Source organism: Sturnira hondurensis, unplaced genomic scaffold, assembly GCF_014824575.4.
Source record: "Sturnira hondurensis isolate 20B ecotype Veracruz unplaced genomic scaffold, ASM1482457v3 Scaffold0020787, whole genome shotgun sequence".
NCBI lineage: Eukaryota > Metazoa > Chordata > Mammalia > Chiroptera > Phyllostomidae > Sturnira > Sturnira hondurensis.
The window spans coordinates 324,562-339,955 of NW_028093418.1; the positions used below are offsets into that span (position 1 = coordinate 324,562).

General features: G+C 57.8%; 1 protein-coding gene across 1 annotated transcript in view; it reads right to left on the reverse strand.

The window, feature by feature from the left end:
- SCN5A (sodium voltage-gated channel alpha subunit 5) overlaps positions 1-13,613 on the reverse strand; it is a 77,880-nt gene extending 64,267 nt beyond the window's left edge. The window contains exons 1-4 of the mRNA XM_037030611.1: positions 13,317-13,613; positions 10,877-10,995; positions 4,641-4,730; positions 3,214-3,342 (exon numbers count right to left, since the gene is read on the reverse strand). Of these exons, the coding sequence (XP_036886506.1) occupies positions 3,214-3,342; positions 4,641-4,730; positions 10,877-10,995; positions 13,317-13,589 (611 nt within the window). The 5' untranslated portion in view covers positions 13,590-13,613. The remainder of the gene's footprint in view (positions 1-3,213; positions 3,343-4,640; positions 4,731-10,876; positions 10,996-13,316) is intronic.
- Between the last annotated feature and the right edge of the window lie 1,781 nt (positions 13,614-15,394).

Below are 15,394 nucleotides of genomic sequence, written 5' to 3' on the forward strand. Positions count from 1 at the left end.
TCCAGAGTGAAGGCAGGCAGGGCACACCTGCTCTGTGGGATCTGGTGGGGATGGAGACTGGGATTCTGTCCTGAGACGGGACCGGAAGACCTGCTAAGGGCCTGAGGCCACGCTGAGCACCCCCAGAGTCATGGGATAGGCCGGAGTCTGACTCCCACCAACCGACAAGGGGCCCAGGGCAGCGTCTTTCTGAGGGTTGGGGGGTCACTGCCATGAAACTGTCCTGCTCAGGCTCCAAGATGGGACAGTAGGGATGGCTTGGGTGGCCACTGTGTCCTCTCTTCCCAAGCCCCCTTCCTGTGACACTGGACCCTCAGGGGCCATGGATCACTGTCCCCTTCGCTTTAGGCCCCTGGAGCCTGGGCCCAGCATCCACACGACTCCATTCCCAGGTCAGTGGAACCTCCTGGCTCCCCCTCTCCTCAGACCCATGTTCCCAGCTGATGATCCCACTTCTTATCACTTAGAAAAAATAGCAGCAATCAGAAGAGAAATTTCTTCTCTCATCATCGACTGCATCAGTTCACCTCCATCTCCACCTGAAATTCTGCCTTCCCTGCTCTTAACAGTAACGCCCCACCTGGCCCTGGATTTCCAGCCCTTGGACCTGTGCAAGGCCTTCACTCCTGCAATCCATCCCCTACCCCGCCCAGCTCTACCATCAAACGTCCTGCTCTCCCGAATGCTCCACGGCCCGGCTGCCTGCAGAGACGCCTCCCTTCACTCATCTTCCCTCAGGCCACCACCCTGTTTTCGATCGTGTTTATAGCAAACCCCACAAAATCGATGTCTACACTTGCTCCACCTCCCCACCCTCTCCTGAGCCCTCTGTAATCAGGTGTCCATCCTCCACTCCACTGGAACCTGTCTTGTCAAGGTCATCAGCAATATTCACATTGTCTGTCCAGCCTTGGTTCTCACCTTACTCAGCCACCTTGTGGTATCTTGCAGATTGGGTCACACCCCTCCTCTAGCTTTGGGGCGCTGTGCTCTCCTGATTTCCCTCCACCCTTCCTGGCAGGTCCCTCCAGTCTCTTCCCCTCCATCCTCTTTGCTCCTGACCCAGAGACGTACGAGCGTCCCACGGTCCAGTCCCCAGGCGGCTTCTCCTCTCTGGCTTCGCCCACTCCTGGATAATTTCATCTGATCTCCTGGATTTAAATGCCATCTGCATCCTGATGGCTTCTCAATTTGTATCTCTATCTCAGACCTCCAGCCTGAGCTCCAGACTGGACAATCCCGTTGCTGGCTCCATCTCTATCTAACCCTGGGTGCATTCGAGCTTAATACATTCCAATCCGGACTTTTGATTCCCTTCTTCCCGCAGCCCGCTCCTCCCTCCATTCTTCTCCATTTCATCAAGTGGCAACCACCACATTCCTGCAGCTGCCCGAGCCAAAGACTGCCTCGGAGTCTCCGTCAACCCTGTCTTCACTGGTTATCCAGACTCTGACTGTGTCACTCACCTGCTCCATGGGGACTCTGGGCCCAGCCACCAGCCCCTCTCTCCTGGCTACTAAAATGGCCCCCTAATGGCTCTGTTGCTTCCGCCCTGCCCCTCTAGTCTCCTGTCCACACAGCAGCCAGAGCGATCTTTACGGAATGTAAATCCAACCACGTCACTCCCTTCTCTTAACTCCCAGTGGCTCCCGCTGCTCTTGGCTGGGAACGTGGTCTGTGGGGCCACGCAGGCTGCCCCCAACCCCCCAACCCCCCTCTCTGCATCCGCCTCTCCCACTATTCTTTCCCTGGCTCCCTCAGCTCTTGCCCAGGCCTAAATCTACACAGGGTTTGGGGGAAGGGGTAGCCTCTCTCTGAGCCTCAGTTTCCCTACCTGTCAAATAGAAACAGCAGTTCTGGTGTCCTTTTTAACCACTGGATTTTCTATCTAGCTCATCAGCAGGTCTTTCTTTCTCTTCCCTCCCTCAGCACATGGCTGAGCTCAGAGCTGCCCATGTCTGGGGTTAAACAAGAATTTGTCACCCTAGACAGGTAGCTTAGTTGGCTGGAGCATTGTCCCCGATACTTCAAGGTTGCAGGTTCGATGCCCAGTCAGGGTACATATAAGAATCGACCAACGAATGCATAAACGGGTGGGACAACAAATCAATGTTTCTCTCTCTCCTCAATAAATAATTTAAAAAAATAAAGACTTTGCCATAAATAGGTGGATTCTGTGAATCTGTGAATCATACAAAATGGGTGCTGAACTGAACCTCCGATACTGCCCAACCTAACACTGTCCTTTCACAGGTGGGGAGACTGACGCTCCACAGGGGCAGGGAGCACAACCCTCACCAGCTCTGCTCCTTGCCCAGGCACGGTGCCCAGCCCCGCGGGCACTGGGTTCTCCGCCCACCTGGGGTTCTCAGGAAGGGTTCCACGGCCGAGCCCCTGCCCACAGCTCCCTCACGGCAGGCCGGCCCCGAGCAGTTGTCTCCACAGAACACAGTACCCGACACCCAAGACATCCAACGTGGCATGCTTCAACCCAGTCTTTCGGCAAGGGTCTCCTCCTCGGTGAGGAGGTGGGGCCTGAGCATGGGTGGCCGCCAGCCAGGAGTCACGTTGACATTCTGGCGGGCTTCCCGTGTGTCCTTTCTCATTTGTAAAATGGGGTTTAGAAACCCCCGTCCAGTCCACCTCTCGGCTGGTGTGAGGACCCACTGGATCATGCCACTGACCGGGTGCCTCAAAGGGTGCCAGACTCGGAGTCTATGAGTGGGGAGAACAACCTGCGGGGGCCTGGCCCAAGGTCCAGGGCGTGCCGGCCACTTCTTTAGGCTCCTTCACTCTCCTTACTGTAATTTCATCCTTAGTCACCTTGGAATCCAGGGGACTGTTTGCAGTGGTCCAGGGATTCAAGCTGTGATGCTGGTTTCCCTTGGTGGAAAGGGCGGAGGTGCTCAACCTGAATCTCAAGTGTCCCCCGAGCTCGGGGCTGCTGGGGAGCAACAGGTGAGGCGGTGCACCTGATCACCACAGCCCGCCGGAGCTACTGTGCACCCGTCTCTCCCCGCCAGGATGAGCTGGGGTCTCTACCCCACCTTCCTCCTACCACAGTGGGAAGGTGGACTGTTACACCGCCCCCTGCAGAGCAGCAGGCGGACTGCAGCGGGGAGGCTGGGAGGGCTGAGCACAGGACGGTGCACTTGCCCTTCCGTGCGGCCTGGTGTGGCACAGCACGGTGCAGTGGGCGAGCGACGTACTTACGCCATGACAATGACGCTGAAGTCCAGCCAGTTCCATGGGTCCCGGAGGAAGGTGAAGGCATGCAGGCAGAAGCCTCGAGCCAGTATCTTGACCAGAGACTCAAAGGTGTAAATGGCCGTGAAGGTGTACCTGGGGAGAAGAGACAGGCAGGTTCCTCAGGGAGGTGGAAGCCTGCGGGCCAGGTTCCCCAGGTGGCACCAGTCCTGGGCAGCACCTCCCTCAAATGGGCTCTCTGCAAGCACCTCCCTCATAGCAGGCTCTTTGCAAGGCCCCATGGCAGATTGGGAGTCAAGGGTTGGAGCCTTGCTTTGAACCTCCAGCCGACGGACTCACCTTCACATTTGTTTATTCACCGTGGAGGGCCTGCCATGTGCCCACGTGACCCTCCGTCTTCTCTTTCTCGGTTCTATTGATGTGAGAAGACCCTCCACCTACCTCCTCACCCAGCCCTGGGAGCTCACGTCTACAGGCATACAGTGGCCACTGGGCCTGCCCTGTGGGACAGTAAGGACGCCCATAGACATGGCCTCTCAGCCTTGTTGGAGGGTCCTCAGCAGCTAGTGTGGAGAGCATGGTCCATCCTCCACTGCCAACACGGTAGGTGACTACAGGTGTCTATCTTGACCTTGTAAAGGGGTTGATGCTCTTACACTAAAGGCAGGGTTGGGGGTGCTGTTCCCTCTGCCTGGGGTGGGCTGAAGGACGTCAGAAGCCTGGATGCTGGACTGTGGCCCAGGTCTCAGCACCTGGGTGCAGGCCCGGGCACTGCTGGTCGTCTGTGACCAGGGACAGCGGCCAGGTGAGCCACTTTGGTTTCCTGGACACAGGAGCATGAGCTCTAAGGGCCTATCAGACCTGCTTAGCACCTGTGGGGAAGGGCCTTCTGTTTGGGGAGGGAAGATAAGAAGTGGTTTTCTAAAAGCACGCAAATGGTTAGAGGAGGCAGGACTTGCAGGGAAAGCGAAGCAGAGTGTGCGTGGTGTGAGGTTGGGGTAGCCCTGGGGGCCAGAGCGCCCAGCCGAGCGCTGCTGAGGAAGCTCCTTCTCCAATGCTGCCTCCTTCTCTGGCCAACAGACAGGGCCGTGCCTACCCCCTGGGCTGCCTTGAGGGTTACAAGAGACAAGGTGTGCTACCCTGTGGCATCTCCTGCCACGCACTAAGTGCTCAATCAAGTATTATCTGTTAGTATTTCAGAGCCTTTTCCAATGTCAGGCCTCTTTAGGAAACTTCATCAAGTTGTGCCCTCCCGAGGGCACAACTCCCAGCAGGAAGTTGGCAGGAGTGGGAACAGCAAAGGAGGGGCTGCCCCCCACCCCCCGCAGTGAGTGAGTCCCTGAGCTTGGACCCAGCCCTCTTCAGGGGTGCCTTTAGGGGCCGCAGGACTGAATGGAGAGGACGGGAGGGAGGGGCCGGCTGGAGATACTCACTCGACATACTTGGTCCAGGGGGGAGGGTCGTGCTGCGCCATGAACACACAGTTGGTCAGGATGGTGCACATGATGAGCATGCTGAAGAGCGTGGCCCAGGGGTCAAGGAAAACCACGTGGTTGGGGGGGTCAGCCAAGCCAGCGCCGACCACAGCTCCACCCTTCTCCATGGTCTGACCAGTCCTGGCCGGACAGGCTGCAGGGGAGGCCAGTGCTGTCCAACTGGAGGTCAGGCTGAGCTGAGGTGCTGACTTCTCAGGGGAGGGGCCACCTCAGCTGGGGAGGGAGAGGAGGCCTCTCAAGGGTTCCACGTGGAGGCTCCCCACACCTCCAGTCTTCCTTCTAGAAAATCTAGGGGACCAGGTAATGGCATGCCAAACCCGGCCCCCAGCTTACAACCAATCTCCAGTTTCTCATCTGGGATGAGAGGGATCAGCCTTCAGAACCCGCTTTGGTCAAACCAGAGCTGCTCAGCTCAGAGGCTGTGGCCCCAGAAAGCCTCGATCTCTTCTTGGCCAGGGGACATGTCTCCAGGCACTGGGGTCCTTCTCTCAGCTTGGAATCTGCCTCCCTCGGCCTGTACCATGGTCTCCAGGGCCGGTCTAACTCTCTCTGCAGCTTTCAAGGGTGGGACCAGAGACCCATCTCAGTGTCCTCCCCTGTGCCCCACCCCCCGCCTCTCTCCGTCACACACACACACACACACACACACACACACACACACACACACACTCTGCACACCTGGGTTCCGGGCTGCGTCTTCCCTCACTGGGCAGACAGCTAACAAGCCCCTCAACCAGCCTTTATCCATCCCCACAGATCCACTGCTAAGCCCTCTGCTGAGGACCCCAGATGATTCCCGAAATGTGAAGTGATGCCAACAGCCAGCATTTACTGAACGCTTCCTGGGTGCTGGGCTCTGCTGGCTCTTGTGAGCTAATTTGACTCTCCCAACACCCCACAAGGTCGGTGGGGACTTTACCTCCATTTCATAGAGGAGACCAAAGCACAGAGGTCAAGTTGAAGGATACTATGGGAGGCAGAGTATCATCCCTGGAAGACGAATGTGAATTGATATGGCAAAGGGACTTTGTAGATGTGATTAAATGAAGGACCTTAAGGTACAGAGATTATCCTTGTTTTCTGGGTGGACCTAGGGCCACCACGGGGTACTGACAAGTGAGGGGGGGGCAGGGAGCCAGCCTTGGAGTGATGCATGTGACAAAGACTCCACCAGCTGTCACGGGCTTTGAAGATGAAACAGGGCCACCAGCCAGGAATGCACGCAGCCTCCACACACTGGAAAAGCCTCGAAAACAGATTCTCCCCTGGAGCCCCCGAACCGGAGCGCAGCCCTGCCGCTCTCTCATCATCAGCCCAGAGAGAGCGTTTTGAATCTCTGGCTTCCAGAACTGTAAGGCGATGGCTTCGTGTTGTTTTAAGCTGCTGAGTTTGTGGTGGTTTGTTACAGCAGCCATGGAAAAACAACCGCAGATACAAAGCTGGTCGGAGGCCCAGCTCAGCCTCCACTCTGAGCCGTGCCGCTATACCACCTCTGCACGGCGACACCACCGTCGTCACCTGGGCCACTCGCCTGCCTCCAGACTGAGCGGCCAGCTTGAGGCATGCTGCTTCAGGCCCTCACCCACCGAGGGGGAATGTTACCCCACCATGGCCTCTGCCACCCACAGGGCAGCGTGAAAATCAAACTCGTGCAGGGCTCACACTAAAAGTACAAGCAGACTACCACACACGAGGAGTGGACTTATTTGTGATTTTTAAGAACAGCTGCTGCCTGAGCACGTGTGCCTGGCCCTGTGTGGGAGACAGGGAGGCCCTGAAGCCACCGAACAGCTCAGAGATGGGGTGTTACAGGAAACCAGACCTGCCTCTGGCCGGGCTTCCTGGAGGAGGCCCTTAGACGGGCACCGAAGGCTGGCTGTGGCAAAGCAGGGTGGGCTGAGGCTGGGTAGACCCCTCTCTGTGGAGTCCAAACTTTCCTGGCTGCAGGGGAACTGTCCACAGCTCTCACCAGAGTGCAGAAAAGGTCTCTTGGCAGCGAGCAGCAGGGTGGACAAGCTGCCTTGGACCAGAGGACTTGAGTGGACACAGACAGAGGTGGGCTGGACTCGAAAGGCAAGATTTAGGGAAGAGCCAGAGCAGACAGCCCTCTGAGTCCTGCCTACCAGGGCCTAGGTCCCATGCTGGGAAATGGCAGGGGCTGCCTGGCTGGGTTTCGGCTTTTCCAGATGCAGCCATGGTTCAGGGTGCAGCAGACACTAGTCTCTGCCCCTTGACTATTCAAAACGCTGCCTAGCTCCCCTGGCCTTGAGGACAACTTTTCCATTGCGTGTGCACCCGTGTGCTGTGTGTGCGAGTGTGTGCCATCTCCTCCTACCTGGACTGAGCCTCTAGTCCATGAGGCTCTGCCCAGAGCATCCCCAGGTCCCCCATGGAGCCCAGCATGCAGCCAATCCTGGAGATGAGTCAGGCGCACTCCCGACCTGGGCACACCTGTTTGCACTGCCTGGTGGTTTCAGAGCCATGGCTGAGCTGGGCCTGTGTGTGGGCAGAAGCACAGGCCAGCTCTCCAGGCCTGAGCGCGGCTGAACATCTTCAATCCTGTCATGTCATTGTCCCCAGACACCCACTCCCAGCCTCATGATTAAAATGCCAGCAAGAACTGCCTGCGTGGGTCACGGGGAATGTCTGCAACCTGGCTGCCTGTCTTCAGATCCAGAGGAGTCCAAAAACTCCCAAAGGGAAGGAAATTAACTGTGGGGGTATTTTTCATAGATTTGTGCTATTTAATGAACACACAAACACACACACAAACATGCAGTGTGATTGCCCATTTGAATCTGCTGGAGAAGCGTGGGAGGGCTTTGTGAACAGAGCTGTGTGCCCAGGAAAGCAAAGTGCCGCTTGGCGTGAACACGAGGACTTTCTGAATGCGACTGCCGTGGAATTTGGAGTTCAGTTGGTTTCTTTGATTTGATCCTAGTGGGAACACACCCTGCAGCATTTTAACACAAATACATAGGAAAAAAGAGTTCGACGTGCCCCTATTTACTTTTTAGGCACCTTCCCAGGGCTGCATGGCGCCCAGGGCAAAGGTGAACTCACGCGGCGTGCACTCGCCAACATGTCATTGCGCATGCCCGCGTTGTGGCAAGTGAGCAGGATGTCTTTTCTGATTGCAGGGGGCTGCATTCCTGCCCCCTCTTAAGTTTGTCTTTGCCCCTCCTGCTCTTTCCGAAGGGCCTGACATGGACCTCTGCTCTCTGAGGACTTAGATGTTTGAAAGGATATAAAGATGTAAGCCAGCTACAGGTAGAGAGTCACGGTTTTGCAAGGTGAAAAAGTTTCTAGCCCTGGCTGGTGTGGCTCAGTGGACTGAGCACCAGCCTGCAGACCAGAGGATGGGGAGTTGGATTCCAGGTCAGGGCACATGCCTAACAGTGGCCCGGTTCCCAGTTGTGGGTGTGCAAGAGGCAACCAATCCATGTTTCTCTCCCTCTTTTCCCCCCTCATTTCCCTCTCTCTAAAAATAAAAAATATATATAAAAAACAAAGTTTCTGGAAATATGGTGCACAGCAAGGCACGTACAAGGCAACATGAGTGCCGTGGACTCTTAAAAATGGTTGAGATGGCAGATTTCATGCTATAGAATTTTTAACCACAATGAAAATCACGTAAGAAGCGAGAAGGTTCACAATGCAAAGTATGCAAGCTGTGTGCACTAGAGATGCATAGTGACTGCTCCGGGGCAGGGGGTCTCTCCTCGGGGCGATACACATATTCTGGACCTAGCAGTGCTGTTTGTACAACCTTACGGACACACTAAGATCCACCAAACTGTACAGCTTAAAACGGTAACTTTTATGGCAGGTGAATTACATCTTGACTAAGATGCACGGGAAAGCGACCGTGGTCTGGAAAGGGCAGGAATCTGCAACTGTGACAAACTTCCCGGGTGGGACGGAGGCGGCCCTCACAGACTGACGTATGCCCGGGGCAGTGTGTTCAGGGGTCCGGGCACTGTGATGAAACACAGGGTGGGTCCGAGGTCCTGCAATTCCTACAAGATCTGATGCTACGGGTGGGTGTGCCACAGTGTGAATGGCAAGCCTAGGGCCAGCCAGGGGCTACTCCCAAGCCCTGCAGATCCAGGCCCCTTCCTCTCTGCCAGTGCCCCACCCCCAGCCAACTAAGGGGCTCTGCTGAGGGCCTGCAGTGCCCGCCCATCCATCCTCTGGCAGGGGTGTTAAGGGTTTGGCTAAGAACCCAGCATGGGGCCTCTCTCCTGCTGAGCCACTTCCCTGGGGCAGCCGCCCTGAGCAACACAGGCTGGCTCAAAGCCCACAGGGCCAGTCCTGATAGGTGGTACCAGAACCTCACAGCCTCAGATCCACTGCTTGATGGACCCTCTGGCCAGGCTGGGACCTCCAGTGCCCTCACCTGCCTCCCTGGTCTCCTGGGCTCCATACCCCGCCCAGAGCCCCGAGGGAACCCTGGGGCTGCTGCCTCATCCCTGGGGGCTGCCTTGGCTGCCAAGCACTGCTGGGTTGGTTAGAAACCAGGAGGAGAAGCCCCAGGGGGGAGCCGAAGCTGGCTTTCAGGGAGGCCTGCCCTTCGAGCGAGGCCCAAACCAGGCTCAGCGCGAGAAAGAAGGCTGGTCTTTCCTCATCCGGCTGCCCACCCCGCTGTGTTCGCCAGGCTGTGCCCACACACCTGCAGGAATGACAACTATTCCTGTAGCTGTTCTGTCACTTGTTGGGGACTATAAAATTCCCAAGGGGGGCAAGGACAGGGTCTTATGCAACTTTATAATCCCAGGTTGCCTGGCAAGGTCCCTGGTCTCTACAGGGGGCTTGGGAGCAGTGGCAGAACGGCTCAAAATTAAATGAAGGACTGCTCTTGTCTCAGAAAGATGGAGCTGTGAGTGACAGGCTGCCCCTGAATACAGCCCACCCAAGAGACCACCCTGCTGATGCCTCCACCACAGCCTGAAGGTGGGATTTCCCCCAGACTCACACGCGGTTCAGCAACCTCGTGAGAAAGGCAGGAGTGGGCAGAGTCTGTGAGCACAGAACAAATTCAGCACCGAGAGTCTCCAGTTCATCCCTGGGGTGAGAATCAGGCCTGAGGCCCGGGGAGGCAGACTGTGGGGCCAGGAAGGAGTGGTCCTCCCTCCTGCCTACAGAGGAGGACCCCCAGGCCATTAGCATCCACCTTGGTTACTTCGTCCCTCATGGTCCCTCATGGTCCCTCATGGGGCAGCTGTTTTCCTGAAGCCTCCTGCCTGCCCAGAGGTTAATGGGTGAGGTCTCTTCCTTGGCCACCCAGAGTGGGGAAGTGAGGGGACCTTCGGGAACTGCATCGGGCCAGCCCACCCCACCCACGACTGATCACACCTCTGGAACCAGCAGCATGGATTTCACGGAGAGCAGAGCCGGCCGCCCGTCAAAGGCAGGCTGCCCAGGCCGTCACAGTGAAATAGATGACCGTGCCTCTGCAGCCAGCCCCCGCCCTCTCTGAGGGGCTCCATCTGGGGGGCCCCTTTCCTGAAGTCTGGGGAACAGCCGTGATTGGGTGCCAGCACTCTATCCCACGGGTGGTCGGTCCAAAGACCAGTACATGTCCCTCGTGACACGGCGGCACTCGACAGATCTCCTCTGCAGCCTGCGGCTTTTTTGGGCTGTGGTTTATATAATTGAACACTAACCAGAGTTCTTCGAGACACTCTGAAACTGCAAACATTTTGTCAACACCTAATCAAAAAGCAAGTGTTGCGTCCCCCGAAAGATACCCGCAAGTGAAGGAACCAGAGGCCTCTTTACTGGAAAGCGGTTTCTCCTTGGCTGAGCCTGGGTGATCCGCTTGAGGTCCCTGCAAGTGGGTGGTGAGGGAGGGGACACCTGAGCCAATATCAGAGCCAGGGGACACCAACAGGCCTCATTTCTCTTGGGATGCGCAGCAGTTTAGTTCCTAGGACATTTCTTTCCTGCAGAATCTGAGCAGGGATTCCTAAACTTCCAAGGGGCCAGGAATCCGCTGGGACCTTGTTAAAATGCAGGTTGTGACCTGCAGGCCTGGGGTGGGGTCAGAGACTGCATTTTCAACCAGCCCCTGGGTTGAGGACCATGCTGCTTGTCGGAGGAAACCCCCCTCCCCCCCGCCTTCAACGGGGGCCTCTGCGCATCCACGCAGCAGGACTGCCTGCAAAGGATATGAATGAACCAGAATCTTCACGGCCGCTCTCCGGATGGGGTGGAAGGGACTGAGGACATACAAGGCGTTGGTGGCACTGAACCGGAAGATGGTCTTGCCTTTATTCAGCACGATGAAGGTCTGTGGGCAGAGAGCTGCTTTAGGTCGGGGTGGCAGCCCCTGGGCCCTCGTGGAGACAGGTTTGGGGGGCAGCTGTTGGCGCAAAACCTTAGAGCCCTGGTTCAGGGGTGGGGTGGGGAGAAGAGAGGGTCTGAGGGAGAGTGAGGGGTGGGGGAAGCAGCATCTTCCACAGGTCAGTGGGCCCTCACTGGGTCACCAGAGCTGGAGTGGGATGAAGTCAAGTTTAGCAGAATGTCAAGGGTGGATGAGATTTAGTTCATGCACTTTCAGAATCACCGTCCCAGCAAGAAGGGGCGTCTCCCGGTCCTAGCCGAGCTGCTGCCACAGCCAGGTCGATGCGCCTCCTTCTCCTCCCTTCTCACTCCCACCCCCCCTGGCGTGGCCTCCCCCCAGGCATGGGCGAGAGAGAAGACTAAGGGGTGAGGAAGGGCAGACCCCAGTCCGTCGGAGAGCAGTGTTCCCTGGGACTCTGTCTCCCAGAGACTGGACAGATGTCAGCCCCACACCACGCCACAGTGTCTCCCCCTGGGGGAACAGTGAGCAGTCCTGGGTAGACTCTTCCCTGAGCGCCCGGCTGACACTGTCCACCCTGCACAACGGGGCCTGAGTGTTGTGTTGTGGTAGGCACTTGGGCTGGCCCTGGGGGAGAACAGCCCACGCCCCGCCCCAGCTGTTGGGCCAGCCTGGCTGAGGTGGCAGACCTCCGGGGGCATGCTTTGCCCAGGCCGCTGCTGGTGAGACAGGGTCCGCTGAACCTGGGCCAGGTAACGGAGCTGACCAGATCTATCGGGACCAAAAGTGCGGCTGTGGTGCTCGAATCACCCTGCGGGGCCATGGCAGTGCAGCCAGGGGTCAGAGAGGAGAGACCAAAGCTTGGAGACCAGAATCGTACCTAGGCTGGTTCAAGTATTCCCAGTCCCAGGGACAGAAGAGTTTCCCTGACTCCTCTCAGGCTCAACTGCCACCAGCCCCCATAAGCTCGGCCCAGCCATGACGGTGTTCTCTGCCGGGTCCCAACTCACTTCGACCTAATCGCCACTTTGACTCGCTGCCGACTGTGGTCTTAACCCCAACCTTAATCCTTACTTCCAGTTCTGACCTCCGGACCTAAGCCCACCCACCCTGACTAACCCCAAATTCCAGCCTAACTCTTGCCTGAACTATGGCTCCAGCCACTGACCTTAATCCCTCTGAGTCGCCGGAACTGGGAGAAGTAGGACCAGACTCAAGGTCTCCTCTCCCACAAGGCTGCTTTCCCAGTCACTGGAGAATTCACCCAGGGTGCCAATCTGGAACACCCACCCCCCCCAGCCCCCTAGTCTCCTAAACGTGTTCTGAGCACAGTCAGGTGCCCTGCGACATGGACACACAACCCCTACACCTGCCACGGACTCACACTCACCTTGGAACCCACATCCTACCAGGCTCTGCTGCTTCCTGGGCCCAGGCACTGCCTGCAGTGACGTGAGCAGCCACTGTCCTTGGTCCCTGGCCTTCTGGGGCAAGGCCTCCCCCAAGTTCAAACCCACTTGCCTCCAGCTTGGAGGCCTGAAGTGAGGGCAGCTGGGTTGGGGAGCAGGCCTCTGCAGGGAGCCTGGTGTGCCTGTGGCCAGGCTGGGTGCTGGCTGGGCAGTCAGTCTTGAGAAGTGAGGCCAGATCAGGGGACCCAGGCAGGGGAATACACCTTCTGGATAGAAATCCATCCTGGGAGAGATCCGAACTCACCCTGCCCAGTGGACAAAAGCCATTTCTCCTCTTCCTACACCCAGGAGGGACAAAAGCAGAACAAGCCCCTCCCCACCCCTCTCAGATTTCCTGCAGGCGGGCTGGGTCCCCTTGCCAGCCACAAAGCCCAGGAAGCTGTTGCTGAGGTCCCCAGTTCAGGCCAACCTGGCCCAGCTGAGGCCCAGGAAATTCTCTGAGGCGGGCTGTGGGGGCTTCCCATTGTCCCTAGTTAGGAGAGAGGATCCCGTGCTGTGCTTTGGGGCCCAAACTCAACTCAGGATGGGACTCAGGGCCCACCTCCATTTCACACGCACCAATCCCCAAAGTAGGCACTCTGCCACAAGGCAAGATTTTAAATTGTGGCTGCCCTCTCTTTCTTTATAGCAGCAAGCCACCTCGGGCCGCACATTTCTGGCCTTTTACTCTGGAACTCCAAAATAAAGGTGATTGGAATAGAGATCGTTAATGACTCACTTCCCTACAGCTTGGAGGAGCTCACTCCAAACAGCCCAGCGTGGGGGCAAGGCCCTCTCCCCAGGCCACTGTGTAGACTGGGAGGCTGCGTGGAAACGTGGGCAGGGGGTGGGGGAAGTCACCTTCTGGGTGCTATAGAAGGGGTCCAGGTCCTCCAGGGGCTCCCCGAGGAGCTCTCGGGGTGGGTTGCCATAGACATCCGGCAGCTTTTTGGAGGCCTGCAGGTCCAGCTGGGGCCGGAGAGCCTCCTCCTCGGGCAGCCCATCACGGCTCTCCTGAGAGGTGGCCGAACTGCGGGCTTGCTTCTCCGCCATGCGCTTCTCAATGGCCGCCAGAGACTCTCGGGTGAACCTGTGAAAGTTGCCGGTGCCCCGAGGTAACAGGAAGTCTGCCATCTTCTCATCCTGCTTCTGGGTCCCAGGCTGTCCTCAGGCTGCCTGTGGGGAGGCTGGAAGACACAAACACCAGGCCTGATGGGACATCTAGGGCCAGAGGGCAGGGTGGCCAGACCCACCCACCGGCGACCGTGCTGGCAGATGGAAGGGCAGGGTTTGCAAAGATGCTCCCAGACCCCAGGTCCCCGCATCCCCACAGGCACACCTGGTGGATGCTGGCCTGGGTGAACCCAGAGCCCTGTAGGCCGAGGGGTGTGCACGGGGACCCGCAAGAGGGTCCCTGCTCCCTTTTCCACCCCAATGAGCAGGTCTGAATGCAAGCAGAAGAGAGTGATGGTGTCACCAAAGCGCCTTCACTCTGCCCCATGCGGCATAAGAAGAAACACTCACATCTGTTGATTCCTTAACCAAACACACTGTGAGACACTTTTCGCGACTGCATGACACACTGTGGATGGACAGGGACAACCCATGGGGTGAGGACAGGGCCCGTCACCTTTTTATCCCAGATCTTGAGTAGGGCTGGCACCAAACAAACGAATGAAGAACCAGGTGATGAGGAACACAGTTGAGGGGCAAGGGCATTAGAAGGCACCCTGTGCAAGCCCTCCTCCCAAACTTGCCCCTTCTACAGGAAACCCTGGGGCCCTATGAGGACCATCAGAGGCCTCCTGGGCCAAAGCCTACACTCTGGACTTCTTTTCCAGGCAGACTCCCCAGCCACGGTGGTGGGGTCACAGCGTGGGGGACACTCTGCCTGGTCTCTCCATCGCACCCCGGCCGGCCATGGGAGGTGCATGGACTTCACGTGGGGCCTCGGTGGGCCGACATCTGGTGGCAGACAGAGGCACCCGTGTCTGCCAAAAGAGACCTGGTTGAATCCTGTGGGCTTCTGGGGACAGCCGGAGTTGTCATCCAGCTGTTGGCACCCTGGTGCGCACAGCTGCCGGGGAGCCATGCCGAGAGCACCCTCAGTGAAACCCCCAGGACATGGCGGTACTCCTCCAAAGATGGGAAATGCCGAGGGTGCATCTCAGGCCTCCACTTGCCCCCCTCCCCCCCAGTCTGACAAACCAGGACCAATCCCACGTGCCAGCAGAACTGGAAAAACCGTGACCACTTATCCACCAGGCCGCCCAGCTGGCATATGTGCGTGACGCCAAACCGGGAGAATGCGGCCCCTGGCAGCCTCCACGGGTCCGGGACCTGGTGTGAACAAGCCCATGACACAGAGCCCGGAGAATGCGCTGCTGACTACCCCACCAAAACAGGATGTGGTCAGCACAGCTCCTGACGAGGACACGGCCGGGAAGCGGCGTCGCTAATTACATCAAACCCGGGGCTGGCCAGGCACCAGCTTGAGAGCACAGGGCGGAAGGGCACCTGTTGGAGACCGCTGCCAGGGCAGAATTCCTTTCTGTCCACCGCCGGCCAACTCTGCCTCGATCGTACTCCTGCAAAACATGTCGCCAGTGACCCCAACAAGCTGCCACTGCCCTGCACATCACCCTCCCAGGGCCTGGCCCCAGGCACAGTGGATTGCTACAAATTAGGTGCCTGGCCAGGAGCCAGGTAAACAGCGAGCACATACAACACAGGCAGACCACCAAAGGGTGCCTCTGGACCCCAGGACCCAGGACCTTGGGAGGTTCCAGGACCTTGGCTTTAAGAACTGCCCTGACCTTTGGCCTCTTGTTCGGTCGCATTCATGTAAAGTTAAAGAAACATCTTCGTTAAAAAGAGCAGGTGCAGGAGCAGGTTCCCTTTTACAGAAGCACGTCTGCCTCCCTCCCATCTCTGAGCGT